The 23533-nt window shown below is 44.3% G+C and overlaps 1 protein-coding gene across 1 annotated transcript; it reads right to left on the reverse strand.

Moving 5' to 3' along the window:
* Window positions 1-5598: 5598 nt before the first annotated feature.
* On the reverse strand, window positions 5599-22194 carry IRS4 (insulin receptor substrate 4). Its single transcript, XM_026014893.2, has 2 exons — window positions 18357-22194; window positions 5599-8258 (listed from the first exon to the last, which is right to left on the reverse strand). The coding sequence occupies exons 1-2, from the start codon at window positions 22192-22194 to the stop codon at window positions 8254-8256; spliced, it is 3843 nt and encodes a 1280-aa protein (XP_025870678.2). The 3' UTR covers window positions 5599-8253.
* Window positions 22195-23533: the final 1339 nt, after the last annotated feature.

Here is a 23533-nt window from a genome sequence, read left to right on the forward strand (position 1 = left end):
TTAACTCACGTATAGTAACACATTTGAAATTGTCCCACAGTTCACTAATGCCCTGTTAATTTTTTTGTTACTTCTCTTCCTTGTCTTATTTTGAATTGGCTTTATTGCTATGACTTCAAGTTGGACAATCTTTTCTTCTACAATATCTTATTTGCCATACATCCTATCCAGTGTGCTTTTTCATCTCCAAAATTATTATTTTAATGTTTAGCAGTTCCATTTGTGTCATTTATATATATTGCCTTTCTCTAATTAACTTTTTAATATATGTTATAAAAAACTATTTAATGGCCATGTCTACTAATTGTATCATCTGAATTACTTCTGGATAGGTTCCCATTAATTTTACTCTTCATTATGCGTCATATTTCTGGTTTTTTTGCATGCTTACTAATTTTTTATTTGGTTCCAGATATTGTGATTATAGCTTGTTGAATGTTGGATATTTTGTAATCTTATAAACATTCTTTAGTTTTTTTTTTATCCTAGAACACAGTCGAATTATTCAAAAGCTGTTCCTTTCAAATCTTGTTTGTAAGATTCCTTAAGTAAGTATTGCTCAGTTTAGGACTTATTTTCCCCAATACTGAGGCAAGATCCTTCTGAGTATTCTATCCAGTATCCCATAAATCTTGAGGTTTTTCATTCTGGATGATAGGAACATGTCCTACTTCTGCACCTGTGTGTAAGTACCAAGCACTGTTACCTCTAATCCTTTCAGGTGGTTTTTTCAATGGCCTCTGATAATTCCCTCCCAGGCTTGGGATCAGTATTCTGCTGAATGCTCAGGGAGGACCCTCTCTACATTTCTAGAGTTCTCTGTGAAGATCCTCCCTCTATGGGATTACAGCTCATGAATTCTAGCTATCTCAGCCTCCTTGTACCTAGAGGTCCATTTCTTTCATTCAGGGGATTGGCTTAGATTTCCCAGCCTGCACCGTGGCCTGAAATTGTACTCAGGGTAGTAAATGGTGTCTTGAAAACCCTTGTTTCATATTTTGAAGGGTCATTATTTTGTGTTTTTTTTTTTTCAGATGGGAGAATAAATCTGGTCTATCTTGGCCAAAAGTGGAAGTCTTATATCTCATTTTTAATAATGATTTGGTGCCAGCTCCAGGTATATATTCACTATAATAGTACATCAAAATCATTCTAGAGGATTTTGTTTACTATGTGGTACTTAAGGCTTTCAATGTAGGGTCTTCTGATATGTCTTTTGTAATATGGTCATTTGTGTTGGGATAAGTTGGTCTTTCGTCTCAGTTGTGATTTAGAAATTGGACTTTCGGATAAGATTTTTTTCTCATTAATTCTGGCAAGATAAAGTATTACTTTATCATAAGTGGGGAAAGTAGAAAATTGGTTTAAATTTCTAAATCCACAAAGCAAAATATTATGAGCACCATTGGTGTAATGAGAATTTCTTTTTTTAAAAAAATTTTATTTATTGATTCATGAGAGAGAGAGAGACAGAGACACAGGCAGAGGTAGAAGTAGGCTTCATGCAGGGAGCCTTATGTGGGACTTGATACCGGGACCCCAGGATCATGCTCTGGGCTGAAGGCAGGTGCTAAACTGCTGAGCCACCTAGGGATCCCCTAATAAGAATTTCTTGGTGGAGTGGGACATGGAGGGAGAAGAGAAGATCCTCTTTTCAAATCCCATGTGGCAAACTCTCATTTTTTCCATGGAGTATCATGGGTCATAAACTCCAGACTAGGAAGAAATATTTCCAATCATTTTATCCTATCTTCCTACCAGACTCCTTATCAGGACTTTAATAGCAAGGAAGGGTGATTAAAATAATTTCTCCAAGAGGAGCAGTGGGTGAATAGATGAATAGTTTGAAGCGTGGTAGGGCTTGATCTACACCATGTCTAAGATCCCTTGTAGTTCTAAGCCCAATTCCAGAATATCAACTCTATACCAACCAAGAGTCAACTATAGTATTCTAAGGTGCTATGGAACCAGATGAGAACCCCTGACAACTCCAATATTCACCAAGTAGCACTCTTACAGCCTCATAAAAAGACATGGTAGTCTTGCAAAAGAGGTTTTTTGCAGTATCTACATCTTGCATGGGTTGTTATAACTACTGTGTAACTCATGTGATATATTTAACTATAATTCTCAGTGCCATCTAAGCACCACCACTAATATTGCCCATCTTCCTAGAATGAGCATAATCCTAACTCACAGAAAGAAGAAAAAAAATGAATAAAAAAAGCAAGGTCAGGTAGATGATTCCTAAACTGCTTTGGAGAAAGTTAAAAGAAATAGTAACAAAAATATGAGCACTAATATAGGCCTACATGTATTTAATTCCCTGAAAATGATGCAGAAAAGTGCAAAGATGTTGAAAAGCTTCTTGGAGTTACAGAATGAACTGTAAGTCTCACATTTTTCTGTAGACATTTAAGAACCTGCTTTCCATTGCAATATTTCATTGCTCCTTTTGTTATCAAAATGCTAATTCAGATTATTGCCAAATAGAAGACACTGTAATGGATATTCTGAGATTGAAAAATCAAGGAGGGGATTGCTTCTAGTTCAGTTCTATGGACCCAAATGTTTTAATAGTAAGTTAAACCAGTGTTCTCCTCTGTAGGTTCTTGGGACTTTATTATAAATAAGTTTTCTCCATTTATATAGCACACCACTGATGTTACTGACAAATTCCAATGTAACATGCAACAGTGGTTCCTAATTGCTTTAGCATTTATCATGCACAAGAGACAGGAGGAAAGTTGTCTCATTTTGTACAGCTCAGTTACATTTCTTATCTCGGAAGTACACTTAAGCAGCAAAATGGGACTTAAGGTAGCTGCCTGAAAACCAGCGCCCATTAACATGCATGTCTTGGAAGAAAATGAATTGGTTTTTCTCAAACAGAATACAGTTCAACCTCATTTTGTGCACTGATTTTGCATAATTTCTATTTTGCACATTTTATAAATTAGGGGTCCTGATCTGGTTTACCAAATTCTCGTACTCATATTTTCCAGGTTCTACCTTTGGGCAGTTTTGTTTTCAAAACATTTTAAAAAAAGCATTTAGGTGTGTTTCCAAGATGCCTTTTGGTTTCAATTAGCACCTAGTAATATTTTTCTAAGCAGTCACTGGAGGTGCTTAACAAATGTGTACTTAGGCGTGTTTTACCTGATAAGTCTTCTGGATAGATTTTATGCTTTAAAGAAACATACCACTTCACATTCTATAGTGAGCATGGGGGTACTATGTATGAGACCAGGGAAGTGGAGCAGCTGAAGTTCTGTGCAGACACTCTACAATGTAGATCTTTCCAGATAATGAGTTCTGCTTATTGTTAAAGCAGCCACACTAACTATGCCTACTGTTCGAGGAATTCAAGTATCATTAAGATGTGAATCACCAAACGAGTATACAGAGATCATGTAGTCTTGAAGCACAGATGTGCCCATGTCTTTGAGGGACTGTTTGGGATTAATAAAATACATTCTGGCTGTGTCCTGACAAATAAAGATTGCCTCTCCTAAAGCGAGAACTAGTGTTAGAGTTCATATATAATCTGTGACATTAAAATGTGGAAATGAATATATATAAAATTGGTGTTTTTAGATTTATCATTTATTTGAGAGAAAGAATGTGCACACATGCACATGTGTGAGTGGGGGAGGGGCAGAGGGAGAGAATCTTAGAGCAGACTCCCCATTGAGCAGTAGACTGATGATGTCATGGGGGGTGGGGTTCGAGCTCACACGCATGAGATCATGACCTGAGCTGAAACTAAGAGTCTGATGGTCAACAAACTAAGCCACCCAGATGCCCCAATATATAAATTGTTTTTTATGTATTTTTAAAAGATTTTATATATTTATTTGAGAGAGAGAAAGCATAAGTGGAGGGGAGGGGAGCAGGAGATGCAGAGAGAGAGGGAGAAGCTGATTCCCCACTGAGCAGGGAGCCCGGGATCACGTCCTGAGCCAAAGGCAGATGGTTAACCCACTGAGCCACCCAGGCGCCCCTATAAATTGTTTTTAAAGATGGTCTTGGGGATCCCTGGATGGCTCAGCGGTTTAGTGCCTGCCTTAGGCCCAGGGTGTGGTCCTGGAGTCCCAGGATTGAGTCCCATGTGGGGCTCCCTTCATGGAGCCTGCTTCTCTCTCTATGTCTCTGCCTCTCTCTGCGTGTCTCTCATGAATAAATAAATAAATAAATAAATAAATAAATAAATAAATAAAATCTTTATATAAAAAAAGATGGTCTCTGTTGTGGACACTTTCTTATGATAAAGGCAGTCTAATTACACCCTCCTGTTGTGGTATTCTTAAGCACAGCTCTGGAATATCGGTACGGTCAAGTTGCACAATGAACTCAATTGTCTGCAAATGTACAATATAGCTTGTGTATTATGCACATAATGTGGGAACTCACTCCCTACTCTGCTCCCCATCTGACTCCACAGATCCCTCCTCCAATGCCCATTGATTCTTGGTCAAGTGTTGGTCCCAAAGTCTTACTAACTTTCACCACCCTTCTGTGTGGCAAGGGCAATTTGGTAAAGGAAACAATCAAGGAAGGCAATTATTTTTTCTAGTGTTCCTTTAAATCTTTGGTTCCGGGATCGAATCCCACGTCGGGCTCCCGGTGCATGGAGCCTGCTTCTCCCTCTGCCTATGTCTCTGCCTCTCTCTCTCTCTCTCTGTAACTATCATAAATAAATAAAAATTAAAAAAAATTTTTTTAAAATAAATCTTTGGTTTCTGATAAGGCCGACAATTTACTAATATGTTCTTGATATTCGATCCACCCATACTTATCTATTCCATTTGTGCAAAAATGTTTTCTGTTCATTGGTGTATTTTCTTTGTACTCACATTTGCTTTCCCCGTGGTTAAAAATACATATATTTGACCCTTGAAAAATAGGCCTGAACTGGGCAGGTCCAGTTATACAGATTCTTTTTTTTTTTTACACAGATTCTTTTTAAAAATAAGTACACTACAGTACCATAAATGTGTTTTCTCTTCTTTATGAGTTTCTTAATAATATTTTCTTTTCTAGGGATACAGTATATAATACATATAACATTCAAAATATGTGTTAATGGACTGTTTATGTCATCAGGGAGGCTTCTCGTCAACAGTAGGCTATTAGCTGTTAGCTTTCTGGAAGTCAGAAGTCATATGTGGATTTTAGACGGTGCAGGGTGTTGGGGCCCTGTGTTGTTCAAGGGTCAACTGTAAATAAAAAGAGTCGATGAAAGGGCAAGAGTAAGTGGCAAAGGAAGGGGACAAAAGAAAACTGTAAATCATTACCTCACCTCACTGAGTAGTCGATTCAGTATATAATTCATACATCATGGTCAGCATGAAAACTCTGGTAAGTTGTACACTAATTCCACCTCCAGATTTGGAGAATCAAGAGTTAATGTATTAACACCATTGGAAAGCCTCATGTGTTTCTAAACTTTCTAAGCTTAATAACTTTTGCCCAAACCCAAAGTTATTCCAATGACTTTTCCTGAAAAATGCAGCCAGTGCTGCCACAGAACAGAAAAATACACTTAAAATGGAGTAGGGATGACGCTATTAAGAAAAATGAGTCTCCACACATAACTTTCATGGACACATTTATTGCGAGTAGCTCTATGGAAGGGCAAGTCAGATATATCTGTATATATATATATATATAAACACTATACAAAGTTGCAAGTTTGTCTCCCAAAACTGCAAATGAGATGTTTACAAAGAAATGAGAGTCTAAGAGTATTTACAATGGAAGACAAAGCCAGAGCAACTCAAAAGCAGATCTTAAAGCAGAAACAGCAAATGTAATGAGCTACTGCAACTGTCAAGTTTTAGTTTTTACTGACCAAGTGACTTTATCTGACACTAAATTAAATGTAGAGGTCACTCACACACACACACACACACACACACACACACACACACACACACAAATCGTTCCATCACTGTTTTTTCTGAACAGCAGCATAATCTGGTAGCTGGAAGGTACGTGATATGTTGGTACACATATTCCAAAAGGATTCTTCCAGCACAATACTGAATAAATTAGTTGTGTCTGTAAACTAAGAAGTAGTGTCAAAGAAATTGCATATTTGTTATGCTGTACCTGTGACTATTTGTACCTGTGACTACTTGTGTGTACTGTTGTGTATGAGGTTTCCCATTTATTTATTCAGCAAGTGTTAGCATCTGTGCTGTACCCTGTCTGCTGGCAGCCCCTGAACCTAATATACAAATAAAAGCAATATAGCATTTTCCCCCAAATCATCTTTTCTTCCCACAATTCTGAACGATTGTGACTTAAAACTTACTTGAAAATAAAAATGGTGACAGAAGGCTTGCAGAAAGGCTGCCTATGTAGAGAGTGCACTGTTACCATAATGGACAAAAGCCACACTGCATTATTCAATTAGGTGGGGAAAAGAGAAGAGTCTGAAAGGAACTGACGAAACTCACTGCTCTTGCAGTCCCCAGGTACTCCTTCATCGACTGGGGACTGCAGCTCCATCCTCTCCTCAGCGCCATTCTCAAGGGAAAAAAAGAGCCCCCTCCATCCCTCTGGTTGGTAGGCAAGGAAAAACAACAAAAGTCAACTCGGTTCTGCAAAAAAGTTAGTGTAGCCACATGTACTAGAAGCCGGCTTGAAGATAGAAGTACACACTCAAAGATGTCAAAATCGAGTAGCAAAGAACTTCAGGTCAATATTACACTACTGCAAAGTGGCACATTAAATGCGAAGCGATTTGTTTTCTTGTTAACAGAGTTACAGACAACAGGTACACCTACAATCACATGTACACAGGTACACGAAGGTGTGCGTCCACACGCATGTGTGCACGCGCACGCACTAGCACTTGCACAACTATATGGACACTCACACCCATCTGTGATATGGTGAGGTTTGCCAGTGACGGCACAAGTGGTGAGTTGTGTGCCACCACGTAACAAAGCTCTAAGCAAGCTTCAAGACCTTTGTACCTATCCTCTGTGATCACCACCTGTTAGTGTCATGTTCTCAAAGGTCCAGGTTCCTAAAATCTTAATTCAGTTTCCATCAGAGGCAAGCAAAAACAGGAGGAGGAAGCTTGCTCTGATTTTTTAAAAAAGTTTGACACATCTTATAGAGGCTCATTATCCAAAGGAAAACAAGACCTTATAAGAGGTTCTTTTTGGCTTGTTTTACTCCGAATATTGATTGATGCATATACACTAATTTCTTGAATATGGGAAACTGATCTCTTTATAGGAGCCCTGGGCATAGGAGGGAAAATATGGGTCCAGCAGAGAGCCAGCGAGAGGGGAAGAATGGGGGGGGAGGGGAGGTCACTCGGGGCGGGGCAGAGGGGGAGAGGGAGGCCCAGAGAGGCAGAGATGGGCTTTGTGAGGAAGTTTGGAATAACTTTGCTTCTTTAAGGTGGAAAATGTAGGTTTCAAAAATAAAAAAAAAATGGTTTTGGAAATGCTCAATTGATTTGCAGGCAGAACATTGCAGTATTATGTGTGAGCAGATAATCTGTTCCCTGGTTCTGCCTTTTTTAAAGAGTTGAAAATGTTCATTCAAGATATAAGTTCAGTTGACATTTAATGTGGACAGAATGTTATAGTTTTGTTAACGAGCAAAAACTGAGATAATCTGCCCTTTGGTCCTGTCTTTTTAAGATATTGAATATGGTCCCATCAAGGTATCAGTCCAGTTAACATTTAACTCCTTGATCAAGAAATGTTTTATGTATGTACTACTCAGAAGAAAGATTCCAGATCATACCTATGTTCTCATGAACATAACTTATTTCTTTTTCTGCTCCTGTTTAAAGGGTTTTCAGCTTCGAAACTAAATCTAAGTATCATATGTTGGTAAAACTGGTGTTGGCCACATTTACACATATGTAAGTAACTTTTTTTAAAAAAAGGGAAAGGAAAGAGTTATGAGAGGCTTCCTTTTATAGTGTTTGTTTCCTTTCAAAGAGACTTGTCGGGTTGGGGGAGAGGAAAGCAGAAAATAAAAACAAAGTATAGTGTGAATTTCTTGATTCAAAATTACTTGATCCATAAGGCAGCAGTACGAATGATCAGTGTTAGGATCATTCACCTGCCAGCATCCGTTTGTCGGCTTTTAGAAATTCAGGCTGTTTTCTACTCAGAAGCCTGTGAATTTTCTTTCTTTTCGGCAGATCTGGAGTAGACAAAGATGAAACTCCATAAGCATCATTTTTCTTCTAAAATGTGTTTTTTTGTGGCAATGTAATCACTCTGGGGGGAAAAAAGATGACAAAACAAAAAGTTACTTTCGGAATTAAAGTGCAAAGTGCTTCCCCCACCCCCACCCCGTTCTAAAATGAAACAAAATCAAACTGGTGGTTTTGGAGAGCTGCATGGAGGAGACTGGCTTGGCGCGGACATGCCCAACTGTGCCAGCCACCTTTGACGCACACTAGCTCCGAGCCCCCGCAAAAGTGCAAGGACCAGTCCTCCTTTTGCCCTCAGACTGTCACTATTACATTTCTGGTGGATGGCAACTTTGTTTGCGCCTGCCCTATTCTATTGCCTCCCCGTGGGGTCAGCAAGTGAGCCAAGGGCAGTGGGCGGACAAAGATAATTTTTTTTTCTTCTCCTGCATGCTTGACTGTGCCCTCACCAGATCATGGGGCACAAGTCAAAGGACTTAAGAGTAGCCTTGGTGAGAATCTCCAAGCTTGGTCTCTGAATTTCTTCGAAAAGAGCAAAGTCATATCTGTAAAGGAGATCTGGTGGAAATCCTCATCTGGCTAATAAAAAGCAGGTCTGGTATTACTCTCTTGGCCTTCTGCTTATTGAGAGGGTGCCTAATGGGACTGGGGCAAGAGCAAGGGGGTCTGGTACATTGAAGAAGGCACTAGACTGGAGAGGGGATGGATAGGGATAAATGGTTAGGAAATTGATGACGGGATGTTAGTGTTCCTTTAAGATCAGGCCACATCAAAGGATTATACATTGTTTTATTACAACCAATCAATCTCAAAGAATCTGGAGGAAAGCATCCCCCAGGGTAGGCTTGGGAGTACAAGGTCTGGTATTAAAGCAGCAGTATACAATATAACTATTTATTCTTCCAGCAGAGGTTTTAAAAATGTAACAAACTTGCAGGTGGATGAAGCATCAAATGTCTCCATCACCCCTTCCACCTACTTGTAGCTATTTCTCATAACTCATTATATAGGGCTGTTCACCCACATTGAAAGGTGTTTTAAAAATACCCTAGGATAAAGATATTAAGTTTTCCAGTCAGCACTGGGTTTAGGAAATTTTAGGCTCCATGGATCTATCAAGTTTACACAAGACGAAAGGCATCTATGTAAGTTACCCATGAGAGTGCACATAAGCATGCAATTATCTGCTGCAAAATGGGCATCAGTGCATTTTGCATAAATATCAGCTAGATACTTTGAACAGAAATTTAAGGCTCGAAAGGATCTCACCTAATTTAGTCTGCAACTTTGTTTTAATATAAAAACATGTTCCTATATACCACACTGCATTACTTAAAGGGGATTTCTTACTAACCATTATAATACACCACATTGCATATCTTTTCTAGAAACATCCACATTAAGCCTCATATGACTACCACATCAACAATTATACTAAGCCCGAAATTAGGGGCATTTGTTACTATTTAAGTTGTTCTATGTTTTTCTTTCCTCTTGTTTAAACGAGACTCGACTAAAAAATTGAATCGTATTTCATATGCTCTGGTAACACCTACACCAGCACTGAATGAATGCTTGATAACATACTAAAACCTAGAAAATAATGGTGGGACTTCAAGTTTACATCATAAATGTATTTGTCAACTCCTGATTAACTATGCTAGTAGAAATGAATAATGCTATCCAAAACAAGATAATCCCAAAATAATTTAAATTTGCTTTTGAAATGCATTATGGGAACTTGAGCCACAGATTTACCTTTATAATCCTGTTTTACTTAGGCCAATATTAAAATGAGTTTACATTCCCTGAGCACATTCCAAAGAACAGCAGAACGAAGGAACTCTGAATCTTGCTGAGTGGCAAAGGAAAGCAATTCAGGATTAAAACGCCACCAGAAACGCACTGCGAAATGAGTATCAAAGGGCTGAAAATCTTCATTCCGTCTCTAGTTCATTTTTTTTTTCCTTTGGTCTCTTGTTCATTTTGATGTCGTTTTACCACTAGAAAGGGAACCGGTGAAGTTTTTAATAATGTGGCATGTTTTCGATATGTTGTTGCCACTCGATACTGACAGGTTACAAATGATTACCTTATTGGATCGTCTTGCTTTCTCATTAATCAATGATCTTTTTTAATGATGAGTTAGTTCCACCCTTTAAATGGGAGGTATGGCCTTCAAGTATTTTTTTTTTCTCTGAAAGGGAGAAAAGCTCATTGGACTCCAATGGGTCAAAACATTTTCCAACTCCTGCCCCTCCCAAACCTGGCAAGTGTTATTTTTCTTCTTGAAAACAAATGAAGTAAACTTTTCTGTTTCAATTTGTATAATGCTATAAACCTGAACATTAATCTTTAATATACTAATAAAGCACACATGACTTCAATATCCCTGGAAATTTGTCAGGCAAGCCAAGAAAGCAGTTCCTCCAGGGCATTCCAGACCTCTTTATACGAATCATAAACATGCCTCTATTAAGGTTTGAAGTCCAAAGCACCAATGGTTCCTCTGTCCAGAGAAAGCCAAAACTATAACAATATATCCAGTTATTCTCTCTTTCTCTTTCCACTCTCCCCGATCTCATTGCTTCACTTATCTTTTCAACCCCAGTTTTTCCTAGAACTCAAAAAACCATTTGTCACATTCTTTGGAAATTCCTCATTCTGCTTTATTAGTCAACATGCCATCCCTGCAATCAACTGGTGATTGCATAAACAGGAGCCACCAAGCTAAGTGTCGAAGGCAAATAAATGAAGGGAAATGAAGAGAAATGGAGGCGTATACCCCCCAAATGAATGTACAATAACACAATGATATTTTTTTGCTGAAGGTTGCCTCTGGCTTATATATAGTTTTTTTTTCCCTCCCCAATAAGAACAGATCATCACACCTTTCTGCGCGCTGTGAGCATACAGGAAGGTGATTCTCTAGGAGTTGATTTAAAAAAAAAAAAAAAAGCTAAGTGTTATCCCTCAAGGTGAAAAACTGGCAATAACTGCTGCTAGTCTTTGCAACACCAATCGTACCAGGCTATTGTCTCCTTACTAAACTAGGAGAGCAAATGCTTCTCCCCATGGGGGCAATGGTTTTGTTACAGAATCGTCAAAAGAATCTCTAAGGGAAAGTGATGAGACTTGTAACCCTCTCATCTCCTCAAAGGACAGTTTGATCGTTGCACACCTGCCAGTCACTCCCAGGCCCTGGACCATGCATCCATGTTCATTCCAGTTTTGATTATCTGGATACAAACTATTTGGGGATTTTTATCTCAGGTCAGCTTCTCTATTACCTCCCAACACACACTTTGCTGCCTAGTTACTGCAGACTTGAAGAATGCAAGTTACTAGAATTCTAATATAGGCGGTCTCCAATTCACAAAAGAGACATACATATTCCAAGGCTCATTGTTTGTTGAGACTCAAAATAAATTATCCCACAGAAGCCATATTATAAATAAATGGTGGATAGGTTTGTAGGTTCATCTGGACATGTCTATATTAACCTATGCAGTTCTTCAAGGAACAGAGGAACTGCTTTGCCTATACCCAGCCATCACTTACAACCTCATTTCTATGGGCAGATATATTTGGAGCTTCCATTTAAGACCCTGGGCAAAATCTCTTTCTAAACCATGGCAATAGGAAGGGTGTCCCCCTAAGCCCAAGTGGCTGGGATAACTAGGAAGCAGGTGGGCTCTGAAGGTAAGGGCAGTGCTGGTACGCCTTTGAGGCTGGAGGTGCAATTTTGAAAAATCAGGAGTTAAAAATCATATTTACTGGTTAGACTTCCAAGGGCCCCGGGGGTGCACGTGTGAATAATTTTCCAGATGGGTTTAGAGATAGACCTCATTGATATTCTCTCTAAGGTTCAGGTCTACAAGTAGAAAATTAGTAATGACAGAAAGGCAAATTATAGAAAGTGTGAAAACTAGCTAAAGTGACTACAATTTAGGGGGAATTGGATATTCAGTCAGTCCAGAAGGATTGGATATTGTGGTCAATCCAACCATGAAAATAGCTTTAAACGCTGGCCCAGCTGCCTCTGTGCCAACAAGTGAGAGCAGAGTGGGCAGCACAGCCTTGGACCTGCAAAACAAGGAGCCCTTCAAGGAAGGTTGTTCCTGTAAGTAAGCCCGAACAAGCAACATCCAGGGGAGGAGTGAGTCCTCTGTGGGCCCTGCAAGAATCCCAGAGGGGTCCTCACCTTTTCAGCCAGAGAGAGATCAGGAAATGATATGGTCTCCTAAAATTAGGGATACAGATATGGCAAAAGGCACAAAAGGCACGTGAGGGCAAGACCCACACAGTACAACCAATGCACCCGTAGCCCATGAGAAAGGGGTGTCATGAAGCAAGTGAAAAAATAGTAACTTTCTCATTTCACTAAGTATTTAAGTACATGTTTTCCAGTAATTCTAAAAGGAATTAAGTTCTTAACCAGAAATTGTAAGGTACCCTCTTGGGGTGCCCGGGCCGGGGGTGGGGTGGGATGGGGTGGGATGGGGGATAAGGCTCAGTTGGTTAAGCTTCTGCATTTCGCTCTGGTCTTGATCTCAAGCCCCCACATAGGGCTCCCTGCTTCTCCCTCTCCTTCTGCCCCTCCCCTGCTCCTGTTCTTTCTCTCTCTCAAAATCTTTAAAAAAGAAATTACAAGGTATCCTCAAAGAGAATGTTACCTTCAATAGGATAGATGTCTACCTTTGAAAAACTCTTTAAAAATTCCTATTTCTCCAGAGTTCAGCCCCCATTTCCTTTTTTTTTCAGCCCCCATTTCCAAAAGAAGATGGAAATAGACCTGTAACTACATGACCAATAACCAAGGCAGAATTGCTAGAGAATATATTTTAAGTTCATATGGCAAGCACAGTATCTTGGTAATGTTATCAATAGCTTTAAAATTAGCAAGCTGATAGTCGTGTTAAAAGCCGAATGTATTGCAATGTATTCATTTCACTATTATAAAAGATATCCTTTTTAATTTCTCATTTCTCACTCAGGACCAAGCAATGTTTTTCAGTGAATGATCCTAACTATCTAAGAGCCTGGCAGCACCTCTTAGACAAAACATACTGCAGGCTTTAATTAAGCATTTTACAAAAGCTATTTTCCAATACTGCCAATAAAACGTCTGGGCTATTTTTACATGTCTTAAAGCATGTCTTAAAGCATTTTTTTTAAAAGGTGCTAAAGAAAATGAATTTAATTTTAAACAGGGATTTTTAAGTCCCGAGGATTTGATTTTCAGGGCTTCTAAAATATATCTGCCTGACTGCCAAAAGCAAATTTGCTTTTTAAACAAATGAAGAGTACCTATTTCTACCACCCTTTTGCTTCCACCTGCCTCACCTTATCCTCCTTTGCCCACTGTGATGGTTTAGATTAGAAAATCAGATTTGGTACAAATGGAAAAATGAAATTAAGAGATTTCTGGTGGTAACTGGCAAATGCCAATGGATTGTTAGGAAAAGCAAAGATATCTGACTTCAGTTAAGGACATGACTATTAGTGGGAGTTTAGTGAATGCACCCCACTCTCTTTCCTTTCCTTTCAGGGTTTCTGTGGGATCCAAATAGCTACACAGGCTATTTGTGTTGAGGAGGTAAAGATTAGCACGCTCCTCCCCAAAGCAGATTTAAAACATTCAATTCCAGTACAGGTCAAATTCTTTTTTATTCAAGGAGCTATGGCAAACAGTTCAATGCAATGAAAATTACCCATGTTCTGGCAGATGGTTCACAGCTGTAACACTCTGAATGAATTACTACCTCCCACCACCATCCCACCACCACCCCACCACCAAAAATGCTACTATTAAATTCAAGAAAACTTGTAATTTTTTCAACCCTTGCCTACATAATAATCTTTCATCAATAGGAAAAAACAGACTGACCATCTGATGAAAGGACAGTGTGATGTGCTGGGTGGAGTACTGGGCTCGAAATCAGATGTACAAGGTTTGATTTTCAGCTCTGTCACTTACCTCTTTGGCCATGGGAAAATTCTTAACAGCAGCTTCAATTCCAGTACCTACTATCCCCCTTCCCACCATGTGAATGTGTTTTGCAAATTACAAGGCAGCATGCAACTGTTAAACATTCCCTTAGTCAACAAGCTGTCAGGTTAACAACAGTCCTTCTTTTTTACATCACACACAATATTGTTTTCTCCATGTACTGGTCACTCTCATCTATCCTAACATGAAGATTTTTGTGCCATTCTAAAGAAGCCTGAGTTTGTTCCCCCAAACAGCTGCCTTCCGATGACTGTAGAGGATTCTGGTTCATTTTTGGCAATCTGGGAGAGGAAAGGAAAGCAAGAGATCTTGTTTATGTCTTTATGCACGTGTGATATTCTGCTGTGTTAAAGTCCTAGTCTTTGTCTAAAGATGTTTGTTAGTGCCTGAAATTTTCACCCTGGAAGCATCACTCTTAGAATGAATGTAAACTCATAGTCCCTGCCAATGACTTCAGTTAACTTTAATTGAGCAAAGTCCCCTTTAATTGTTATAGGTCACATACCTCTACTCCAAATAACTGTCCCGTTTTTTTTTTTTCCAGGGCGTGGGGGTAAATGTTGCCTAAAATAAGTGACCCATCAATGGTGACTGAAAAATCTCTGCTGTATGGAGATTTTATTCTAGTAATTTATAGTAAATAAGTCCAATGCCACAAAAGCAATTATTTCTCAGCACCTATAATTTATAGCAAGATGATAAGGCAGTAGCACACTGAAAAGAAAAGATGCTTACACCTCCTTCATGTTAATAACAGTGTCAAACATTTCAAAGGTAGTTACTAGGGATTTATTTACTCATTTCATTAATTTATTTTTGCTTTCTAATACCAAATGCTATCTTAACATGACTAATTTGCCTGATCGATTCTCTCACCCCTTCTAGAGTTGCTCTTACCCTTCTATCTCTGGAGTGGAAAAATCTGAATTCTTCAAACTACAAATTCTGTCTCAGGTACAGCAGTAAAAGAGGCAACAATGCATACATGAGTCAAGAGTCAGAACCAAATAAGAAAGGAGATTCTCCTCCTAAAGGCAACTGCTTACAGCCCATGCTGTTAAAATGTGAGGACTCTGCCCTTTGAAGATTATGTAATTTATTTAAAAGTCAAGGCTAGGTTACATTTCTGGGTATTTCTAATGGTCTTGAACAAATGGCTTCAAAGTACTTACTCATGTGCAATATAATTGTAGGCAAATGAAAATGTGTCTTAATTTTGTGTTACATGAATAAAGCTATCTCATCTCACTTCCTGTGACTTGTGATGAACAGATCCCAACTGTAGAGACCTCAACCCTGAACAACCACGTAAACCATTTTAAATGAAAGTAAACACTAACAGGAAAAGTGGGATTTAAAGACATAGAATTTTGTGCCTCTATAAGTAATAAAAACAGAAACAGTGACAACGATGATGTTTATCTAATAATTCATGTACCACACTTACTAGGTGCCAGGCACTGTTCTAAGCGCTTGCCATCAAGTAAAACTACCCTTTGAGATGCATAGCTCCCAATAAAGACTATGTCTTTGTTCCTTTGTGAAAAGTTTTTTCTCCTCTAACATGACATATATATGTATATATGTGAGATAAATATATACATTCATATTTAATATGGGTATGAATGTGAAGAGAGATCAGAAATGGGTTAAAATTATTCTATACCTTTAGAGTAAAATAACAACAAGAAACAAAAATCCCAAACCTATCAGAATTATCTGACCCATTCTCGGAACTTCACAGACAACACTCTACCACATGAGTTTCCATTAAAATGGAAACCAAAGTCATTTCCTGCAATATGTTCTTTCTATATATCTTTCCTTTTATACTGATCTCCACAAATGATGTGCATGAGTCACCATCAGGACCAATCACTTTTGCAGGAACCTAAATCACCAGTTTAAACTATGGAAACTTTGATCCAGTGTTAATCTAATCACAAAATAAAAATATATTTGTAAAGTGCCCTCAAGTCCCAATGCTTCCATGCCCATTCTCTTATTTTAACCCAAGCACCTTCCTGTAAGACACAGCCTCCTTGCTCTAGTTACTCAACAAAGTCAGGAATTTCCTCAATGAGCAATAGATTTAGAAAACACGAAATCTCTAAAATAGCTACAAAGGCATTTGAAGTTATCTGTAAGTCAGTGACCTAGGCTAAAATAATACTTGGATCTAGATAATCCTTGGGAAGTCAGGGTTGGTTGCAGGAACAAGGTTTCGCTAATTGCAATCTCTGTTTAAACAAAGGGTATGGAGAAGTATAGGCAGATGTCTCTGAAAACTTGTCCTTTCCAGAGAACCACAGGGAAATAGGCAGCTCTGGCACACTTCCATCAGTATCACAAACTGTAGCTTCAGCCATTGGGTTCAAGCAATAGCTTGGGACCAATTTTCAGATGCCTTTTACAGAATAAAACAGATATGTTCCTGAAAAGGTGATTGTGAATTAAATTCTTGAAACCAGAATGACACATTTTGAGTGCATGGCTCTGGCAGTAGTGGTGATCTCATTTGTGTGTGTGTGTGTGTGTGTGTGTGTGTGTGTGTGTTAGGGAGGTCAAAATTTAAAGGAGATCTGAACTGAATCCTCTGGCAAGCCAAAGTAGCCCTGTGTCTTCTTAATGATCCCTCTCTAATGCGTCCTTGCTGCAAATGTGTGTTTTTGTATGGCAAGTTTTCTAAAGCAGGGGGAGTGGGGGAGGGTGGCTACACCTGCACTAAACAGGGAGCTTGTTAGGTGACTGTTGTGATCAGTCCCCGACTTGTTCTGCCTGATCAAGCACAGTGGGCAGAGATCCAATCACAAAGGCATTCCACAAAGCAAGTAAAGCAAAAATCTCCACTAAACTGACCTACTGGAATGAAAACTGCTGGGGTCCATCCCTTCCCTTCAGTGGGAAAGCAGCTCATTCTACTGACAAGGGAAGGCACAGACTATGGAGACATCAGCTTCAGAAATCATTTCTTGAGAATGTGTGCAGATGCGCTGATATCAACATTGCATAATGTACACAGTTAGATTTACTCAAAAGTTGTCCTTTCAAGTGTGACAGCTCCTACTCTTCCTTAGTGCTTCCTTTGGACAAGTAACCCTTTAAAAAAGAACCTTCTCCTGTTCCAGGGTAGGCTGCCCCTGGGGTCACGTCTTCCTCTAGCCTTATTATCTTGCTTTACTGGATTTCCCAGAAGACACACCAATTAGAAGTTTTCATTGCTTTTTAAACCTTTCAAGCAATAGTCATACCCATTATCAAGTTGTCACCATTCCCTTTTTTTTGGGGGGGGGCGAGATACGTGAAGAAAATGAGGCACAGTGAAGGTGACTTGCCTGTCACTACTAGTGACAGGGAATGGACACTCAAGTTTTCTGGCAATGTATCCTGTGTAAAAACAAAACAAATCAACAGGACAACACATTCCAGAGCCAAACACTGTCTTCTTTTAATCACCTGTTGTTTCAGATTATTGACGTTCTGTGCCCTCCAGACTTTCAGGCTAACAACAGAGATTGAATCTTCTGGGGGAAATCAGGGCAAACTAGCATCACCATGACTAGTTTTTAAAAAGTAACAATGACTGCTTTTTTAAAAAGTAACTTGCTGAGAGGAAAGTCTACCTCCCCCAGAAGCTACAGTCGATTATCACTGCTTAATATTCTGAGCTCTTACCAAAATTCTTGTAATCAAATATGGGCATTACTAGCAAAGTGGCTTTTACCTGTTGATTCGAAAAGGAGTTGATGGGATCCAATTTAGGGTGTCTTGTTTGCATAAGTCATTAAGTGTTAGAGAAGGAGGTCTGAAAGCATCCCATGCGCTCTCTCTCTCTCTCTCTCTCTCTCTCTCTCTCTCTATATATATATATATATATATATATATATATCCTAAAAAGCCTCACGGTTGTTTAAATGATAGTCATGGCTCCCCACCCTCCCCTCCCTGCCCCCAGAAAAACTGATGATTGGATCAAAACTTAAATTCCTGCAAAGATCACAAGGTACAACGTGAAAATTGAAAATGTGCTTTTCGTGCTAAATAGGCACCGGTTAATGAAATGTTAACTCACTTCTTCCTAATGCCTTAGCCTTCGACTCGTTAAGCAATGACCATTAACGCGGGGAAGTGAATTCTCAGACCACCCACCTCTGCGGGGAGAGTCAGACTTCTTGTTGTCAGGTCTGGCAAAGTCCATTCTCACGTAGGTGTCGTCGTCGTCGTCGTCGTCGTCGTCAGAAACCTGTTGCTCAGGGGGACTCGGCACCGGGCGGCGAGGCGGCGGTGGTGGCGGCGGCGGGGGGACGGCCGCTGTGGCCCAGTTCTCACCTCCAGCCAAGTCTGCAGATGGGTGCCGGGCTCTCGGGTTCGAGCCAGCGGCCACGGCTTGGGCCCCCCGCACCGCGGCGGCTGCGGCGGCGGCGGCGGCGGCGGCGGCGGCGGCCGAGCCTGCAACAGGTTGGAACCAGCGGACGGAGGCGGAGTCAAACCCAGCAGCGGCCTCCAAGCCCCTGGCGCCTGCACCGATGCCCGGGGCGGCGGCGAGGGCGGAGGCGGCGGCTAACGCCCGGCCCAAAGCTAAGGCCGGCGCGGCGGCGGAGGCGGCGGCGGCGGCGGCGGCGGCCGAGGCGAGGGAGGCGGGGAGGTCTCTCTCGAGACTGTCGGTGGGGAAAGCCGAGACCGCCGCCCGGGCGGACGGAGAGAAACTCTGCGAACGGTCTTGCGGGCGCCTCCGCTCCAGCTGTTGTTCTTCCTGCAGCAGCCTGGCTACAGGTGGCGGTTCCGAGCAGCGGCTGGGGGAGAGAGAAATGTCCATACAGCACTCGGAAAAGGGGTCAACCACATAGATTCGACCTGTTTCCGCGTCATAGCGGATGGCGCTGTCACCGAAAGGCACGGCCGGTGTCATTGCTGGGTTGAAAATCACTTCGATGTAGTCACCCTCTTCCTCACTGGCACTGCCACTTGTGGCGCTGGGAGGAAGAGGCACGAGTGGCCACCTAGCACCTTCCAGGAAAAGGGGGTTGGCACCTGGAATAGCTCTGAAAAGATGCGAGAAGTTTTGTGCCGGGTGTGGAAATAGCACTTCGAACTCAACGTTCACATAGTGAGAAAAGGCTGAAGGTCTGGGGCCAGCGATGATGCCCCATGAACCGGGCAGTCCTTGAATAAAGGGGGCTGGCATATTGCTCCCGCTTTTAGTGAAGTCAATGTTGACGTAGACACTAGAGCTGTCAGCTTCTCTCTGCGCACGTGTGGGCTTCTGTGATTTGGGCTTGATTTTATTTCCTTTTGTAATAAAAGAGAGACGGTTGGGTCTTTTGGCCTTGTTCTTGGGGGACCCATTATCTGAAGGCTTCCAGCGTGTCCCCCCATCCCTAGGCTTTGAGAATGACCCCTCGACTGGAGGCTTTGAAGCTGCATGTTTGGGGCCCCAGTTAGACGAGGCTGCCTTGTCCAGGCCATTTCCCAAGAATTTTCCAGGTAACATTGGTACATACTCACTGTGGTCATTCCGTCCCAATGGGGAGCCCTGAAAAGGATTTGGCAGAGAGAAGTAGGAGCTCCAGCTTTTAGAGGAAGAGCCGCCCTGAGGATTTCTGGGGTTTTTTGGAATTGCACCGGCTCCAGGAGCCATAAACATATAGTCACTCTCACTGTCATTGTCCTTTGACTCATCCTCCTTCTCAGGATCTGGCTCTTTCTGGGGACTTGGGGCTGGCGGTGGGCTCACCCTAGGAAACATCATCATGTACCCCCTTGAATCTTCGAAAGGTGATCGAGAGTGGCGTTTTGAAGCAGAGAAGTTTTGGGGAGCCATTGGCATATAATCGCTGGAGCTTGCAAGAGGGGCAGCCACCCCTGGCCTCATTGGCACATAGGGGTCATCCTCATCTTCATCAAAAGCCCTGGCTCTGAGGGGGCCCCGAGCTGCACCTTCTGGGCTGTCTGCCTTGTCCTTGACCTCTTTGGCCTCCTTGCGATCTTTCTGGGCTCCTCTGTCGGCACAAAAATAAAGTCGGAACCTTCCCCCAGACTTCCCTTTACCACCAGTTGCTCCCGCTGGTGGGGGTGGAGGAGGTGGAGGTGGTGGCATCTGCTGCTGCTTGCTTTGAGTTAGTTTGCCAAAGTAGGATCTTTTCTTCAGAGATTTTCCACGGTCACCACTGCCATCGGAAGTCTTCCCACCTCCTGAGCCTTTGCCCCCTCCAGAGTTCTTGCCACGGCGGGAGCCGTGGCCATCGCCCGGTCCCTGCCCATCACCTGAGCCGTGTCCACCTCCGGCTCCCTGGCCGCCGACAGAGCCGTGTCCACCCGCAGTGCCCTGGCCAGCTTCTGAACGTTGGTTTCCTCCCGTACCCTGGCCCCCTGAGCCCTGGCCACCGCTAGAGTCCTGGCCACCTCCAGAGCCCTGCCCCCCACCTGAGCACTGGTTTCCCCCTGAACTCTGGCTACTGGAGCCTTGGCCACTTGCGCCCTGGCCACCTCCGGAGCCCCGGCCATTTCCCGAGCCCCAATTGTTCATGGGCATGTAGTCACCTCCGTTTCCTTCCTGTCCCTCTTGGCTCTGAGGACTGCCTTCATCCCCAGAGTTGCCAGAGCCAGAAGTTTCAGGAGACAGGCAAGCTCTGTCGTTCGGGACTTCGGCGGGATGCGGGACACGCACCGGGCTGGGCGGGAGGCGGCGGAAAAGGCTGGCTGGAACCGAAATCGCTCTCCTGGAGCGGCGCGCTCTGGGCAGGTGCAGTCTTCCTCGCCTGGACGGGGGCACAGGTTCGCTGGGTGTCATGTAGCGCCTGGCGAGGAGCATCTCGTCTTCCCCGTCCCCGATGGCCCTGAGGTGGCAAAACTGCTCAAAGCGGGACCTTCTCAGCCAGCCACCGGGCTCACGCGGCAGCGTGTCCAGGTGCCTCCTAGTGGACAGCAGGGTTAACAGGTGGGCGCCGATGCTGATGCTGTAGCTGCGGCAGCGGGCTCTGTATTCGTCCGCGCACAGGGCTCTCATTTTCTCCAAAAACAACTCGTGCATGTTTTGGGCCACCACACAGTCATCGACCTGCATCCAGAGCTCCCCGGGACCAATGACGGTGGACCTACCGATCTCCAAGAAGAAATACTGCTCTGAGTGCCCGCAGCGACGGATGCTCAGGAGCTGGACGACCACGCTGGCCACCTCGGTATTCAGCCTCACGAACACCACCTCCTCGTCGGTAAGACAAAGCCGGAACACGCCGCTCAGCTCTTTTCGGTGCCCCAGCCCCCTGGGCTTGACTATTACCTGCCACACATCTTTGTAGAAGGGTGGCTCCGCCGCCGCTGCAGCCGCCAGCGCGGCCGGGTCTCCATCCGGCTGCGCGCCGGGCGTGCCGCAGCGGCGGCGCTTGCTCTCGAGGATGAGGCGGCTGAGCAGCAAGTACCAGCTCTCCTGCTCCGACTCGTTCTCGGCCACCATGGCGAAGTACTCGTCCTGGGTGAAGAGGGCGATGAGGTGGCGGTACCTGGCATCGGCTCGCTGGCTCACGGAGAAGCACTGATACAGGGTGATCACGCGTCGCGGCGGGATGAGCGCGGGGAGCGCGGCGCCAGAGGCGGCCGCCGCAGCCGCAGCGGCCGCGGCGCGGACACTGTGCCGGAACTTCCTGGCATTTTCGTAGTATTCCAGCCGAGCCGGGGCGTCGGCGGTCTCGAGTTTGAGCACGAAGTAGCGCCTGTGCCCATGCTTCTGCTTCCGCAGGTAGCCGCGTTTGCAGACTTCGTCCCCGACGGGGAGGTCCTCCTCGTCGGACTCCGAGTCTGACCGGGAGCCAGTGGCCGTGGAGAGCCACATGGCTCCCGGACAAGACGACCCGGTCCCAATGAGTGCGGTCGAGGTGCCCGAGGGAAGAAGTGGGCTGGTCGCCACCACAGCTAGAGCTGCCGCTGTTGCCGCCGCTGCAGCGCTCAGCCTCCTGGTCGCTTGGTCGCGAGCGCAGGAGCAACTCGCCATGGTGATGCACGATGGTTTTAAGGTGAGCGAGCGGTGGGGGGGGGCCTCGGGGAAGGGAGGGTTGGGGGAAGAGGCCGTCTACCCTTGTCCGCCCGCCCCAGCCCCTCCCGCCTCGGCCCCGCCCCCGCCCACTCCACTCAAAGCGCGCGGCTGCGGGCAAAACAACACGTGACCGCTGCCTCACGCGGCGGCCGCTGTGGCTCCAGCTACCGGAGCTGTGGAGGGGCGCGAGCGGCCGCCAGCCAAAGGTGTGCAGGGGAGGGGGCGGCGGGCCCGCCTCCTCCCTGCCGCGATCCCCAGCCCGGCCGCGGCCCCTGGCCCTGGCCTAGGCGCTCGGTGAACCTCCAGGCCTGTGGGCCTCGGGAGGACGGACACGAGGAGGCGGGGCGCTCTGGCCACGCTGGTCCTAACCGGGAGTCCACGAAGGCACGAGGGGGAGGGAGGAGGCGGGGAGGGGCGGAGGAGAGAGCTGCCTGCGGTCGGGGCCGGACGGGGCGCCACGGCTGGGGCTCTATTGGCTGGAGGGGTCGAGGGGTGGTGGCGAGGGCGGAGCGCGGCCCGTCCTGGTAGGCGCCGGGGTGGAGAGCTGGCCCAGCCGTGGGACAGTTTGTTTATTTAGGAAGCGGGAGCCAGGTGAAACTGTTGCGAGGTTCTCATTGGACGGGATGGGAGCCAATGGGAGTGTCCGGCAACGGAGTCAGCAGTGAATTAATTAGTGCGGGGGGCAGGAGGGGTACAGAGGGGCGAGGGGGCGGGGCTTGGGTCCCGGAGTGGGCTTCGCTGTGGTTGTCGCGCACGCGGGCGGTAAACCACCCTCTGCAAGGAGCTGTTAATGGTAGTGCTAGAACTCGTGCGGGTCCCTGAGCCGCGGTGACCTGGGGACGGCGCCGGGCGCCCTCTTTTTTTTTTTTTTTTTTAAATATCCTCCCTCCCTGTCCCGCACAGAAATTCTCTATTCCTGTCCCAGGCGGGTCCCCTTGCTCCCGCCGCGCGCCGCGAGCTGAACGTCTCGGGAGAAAGTGTGGGCACCCCCTCCCCCTGGAATCGTGTTAACGACCGAGGCCCTCAGACCTGCCTCCCACCATGCTGCATGCACTCCCGAGCCCGCTTCAGCCCTGACAAAAGCCCGCGACTCTCAGGCACCCGCACGACAGCCGTGCCTTTAAAATGAACACGATCTTTAATCAGAGCCCATTTCTAAGTCCCCCACCAAACGCAGGGTGGCTAGAGGTGCCTTTTCTGGCTCTTTGCTGAGTGATGTCTACGAAAAGCACGAATTTGGGGGCTTGAAAAGTACACAGCCATGTTGAGAAAACTCGGACTCGGTTCTTACTGAATT

This window comes from Vulpes vulpes, chromosome X (genome assembly GCF_048418805.1).
Source record: "Vulpes vulpes isolate BD-2025 chromosome X, VulVul3, whole genome shotgun sequence".
Lineage (NCBI taxonomy): Eukaryota > Metazoa > Chordata > Mammalia > Carnivora > Canidae > Vulpes > Vulpes vulpes.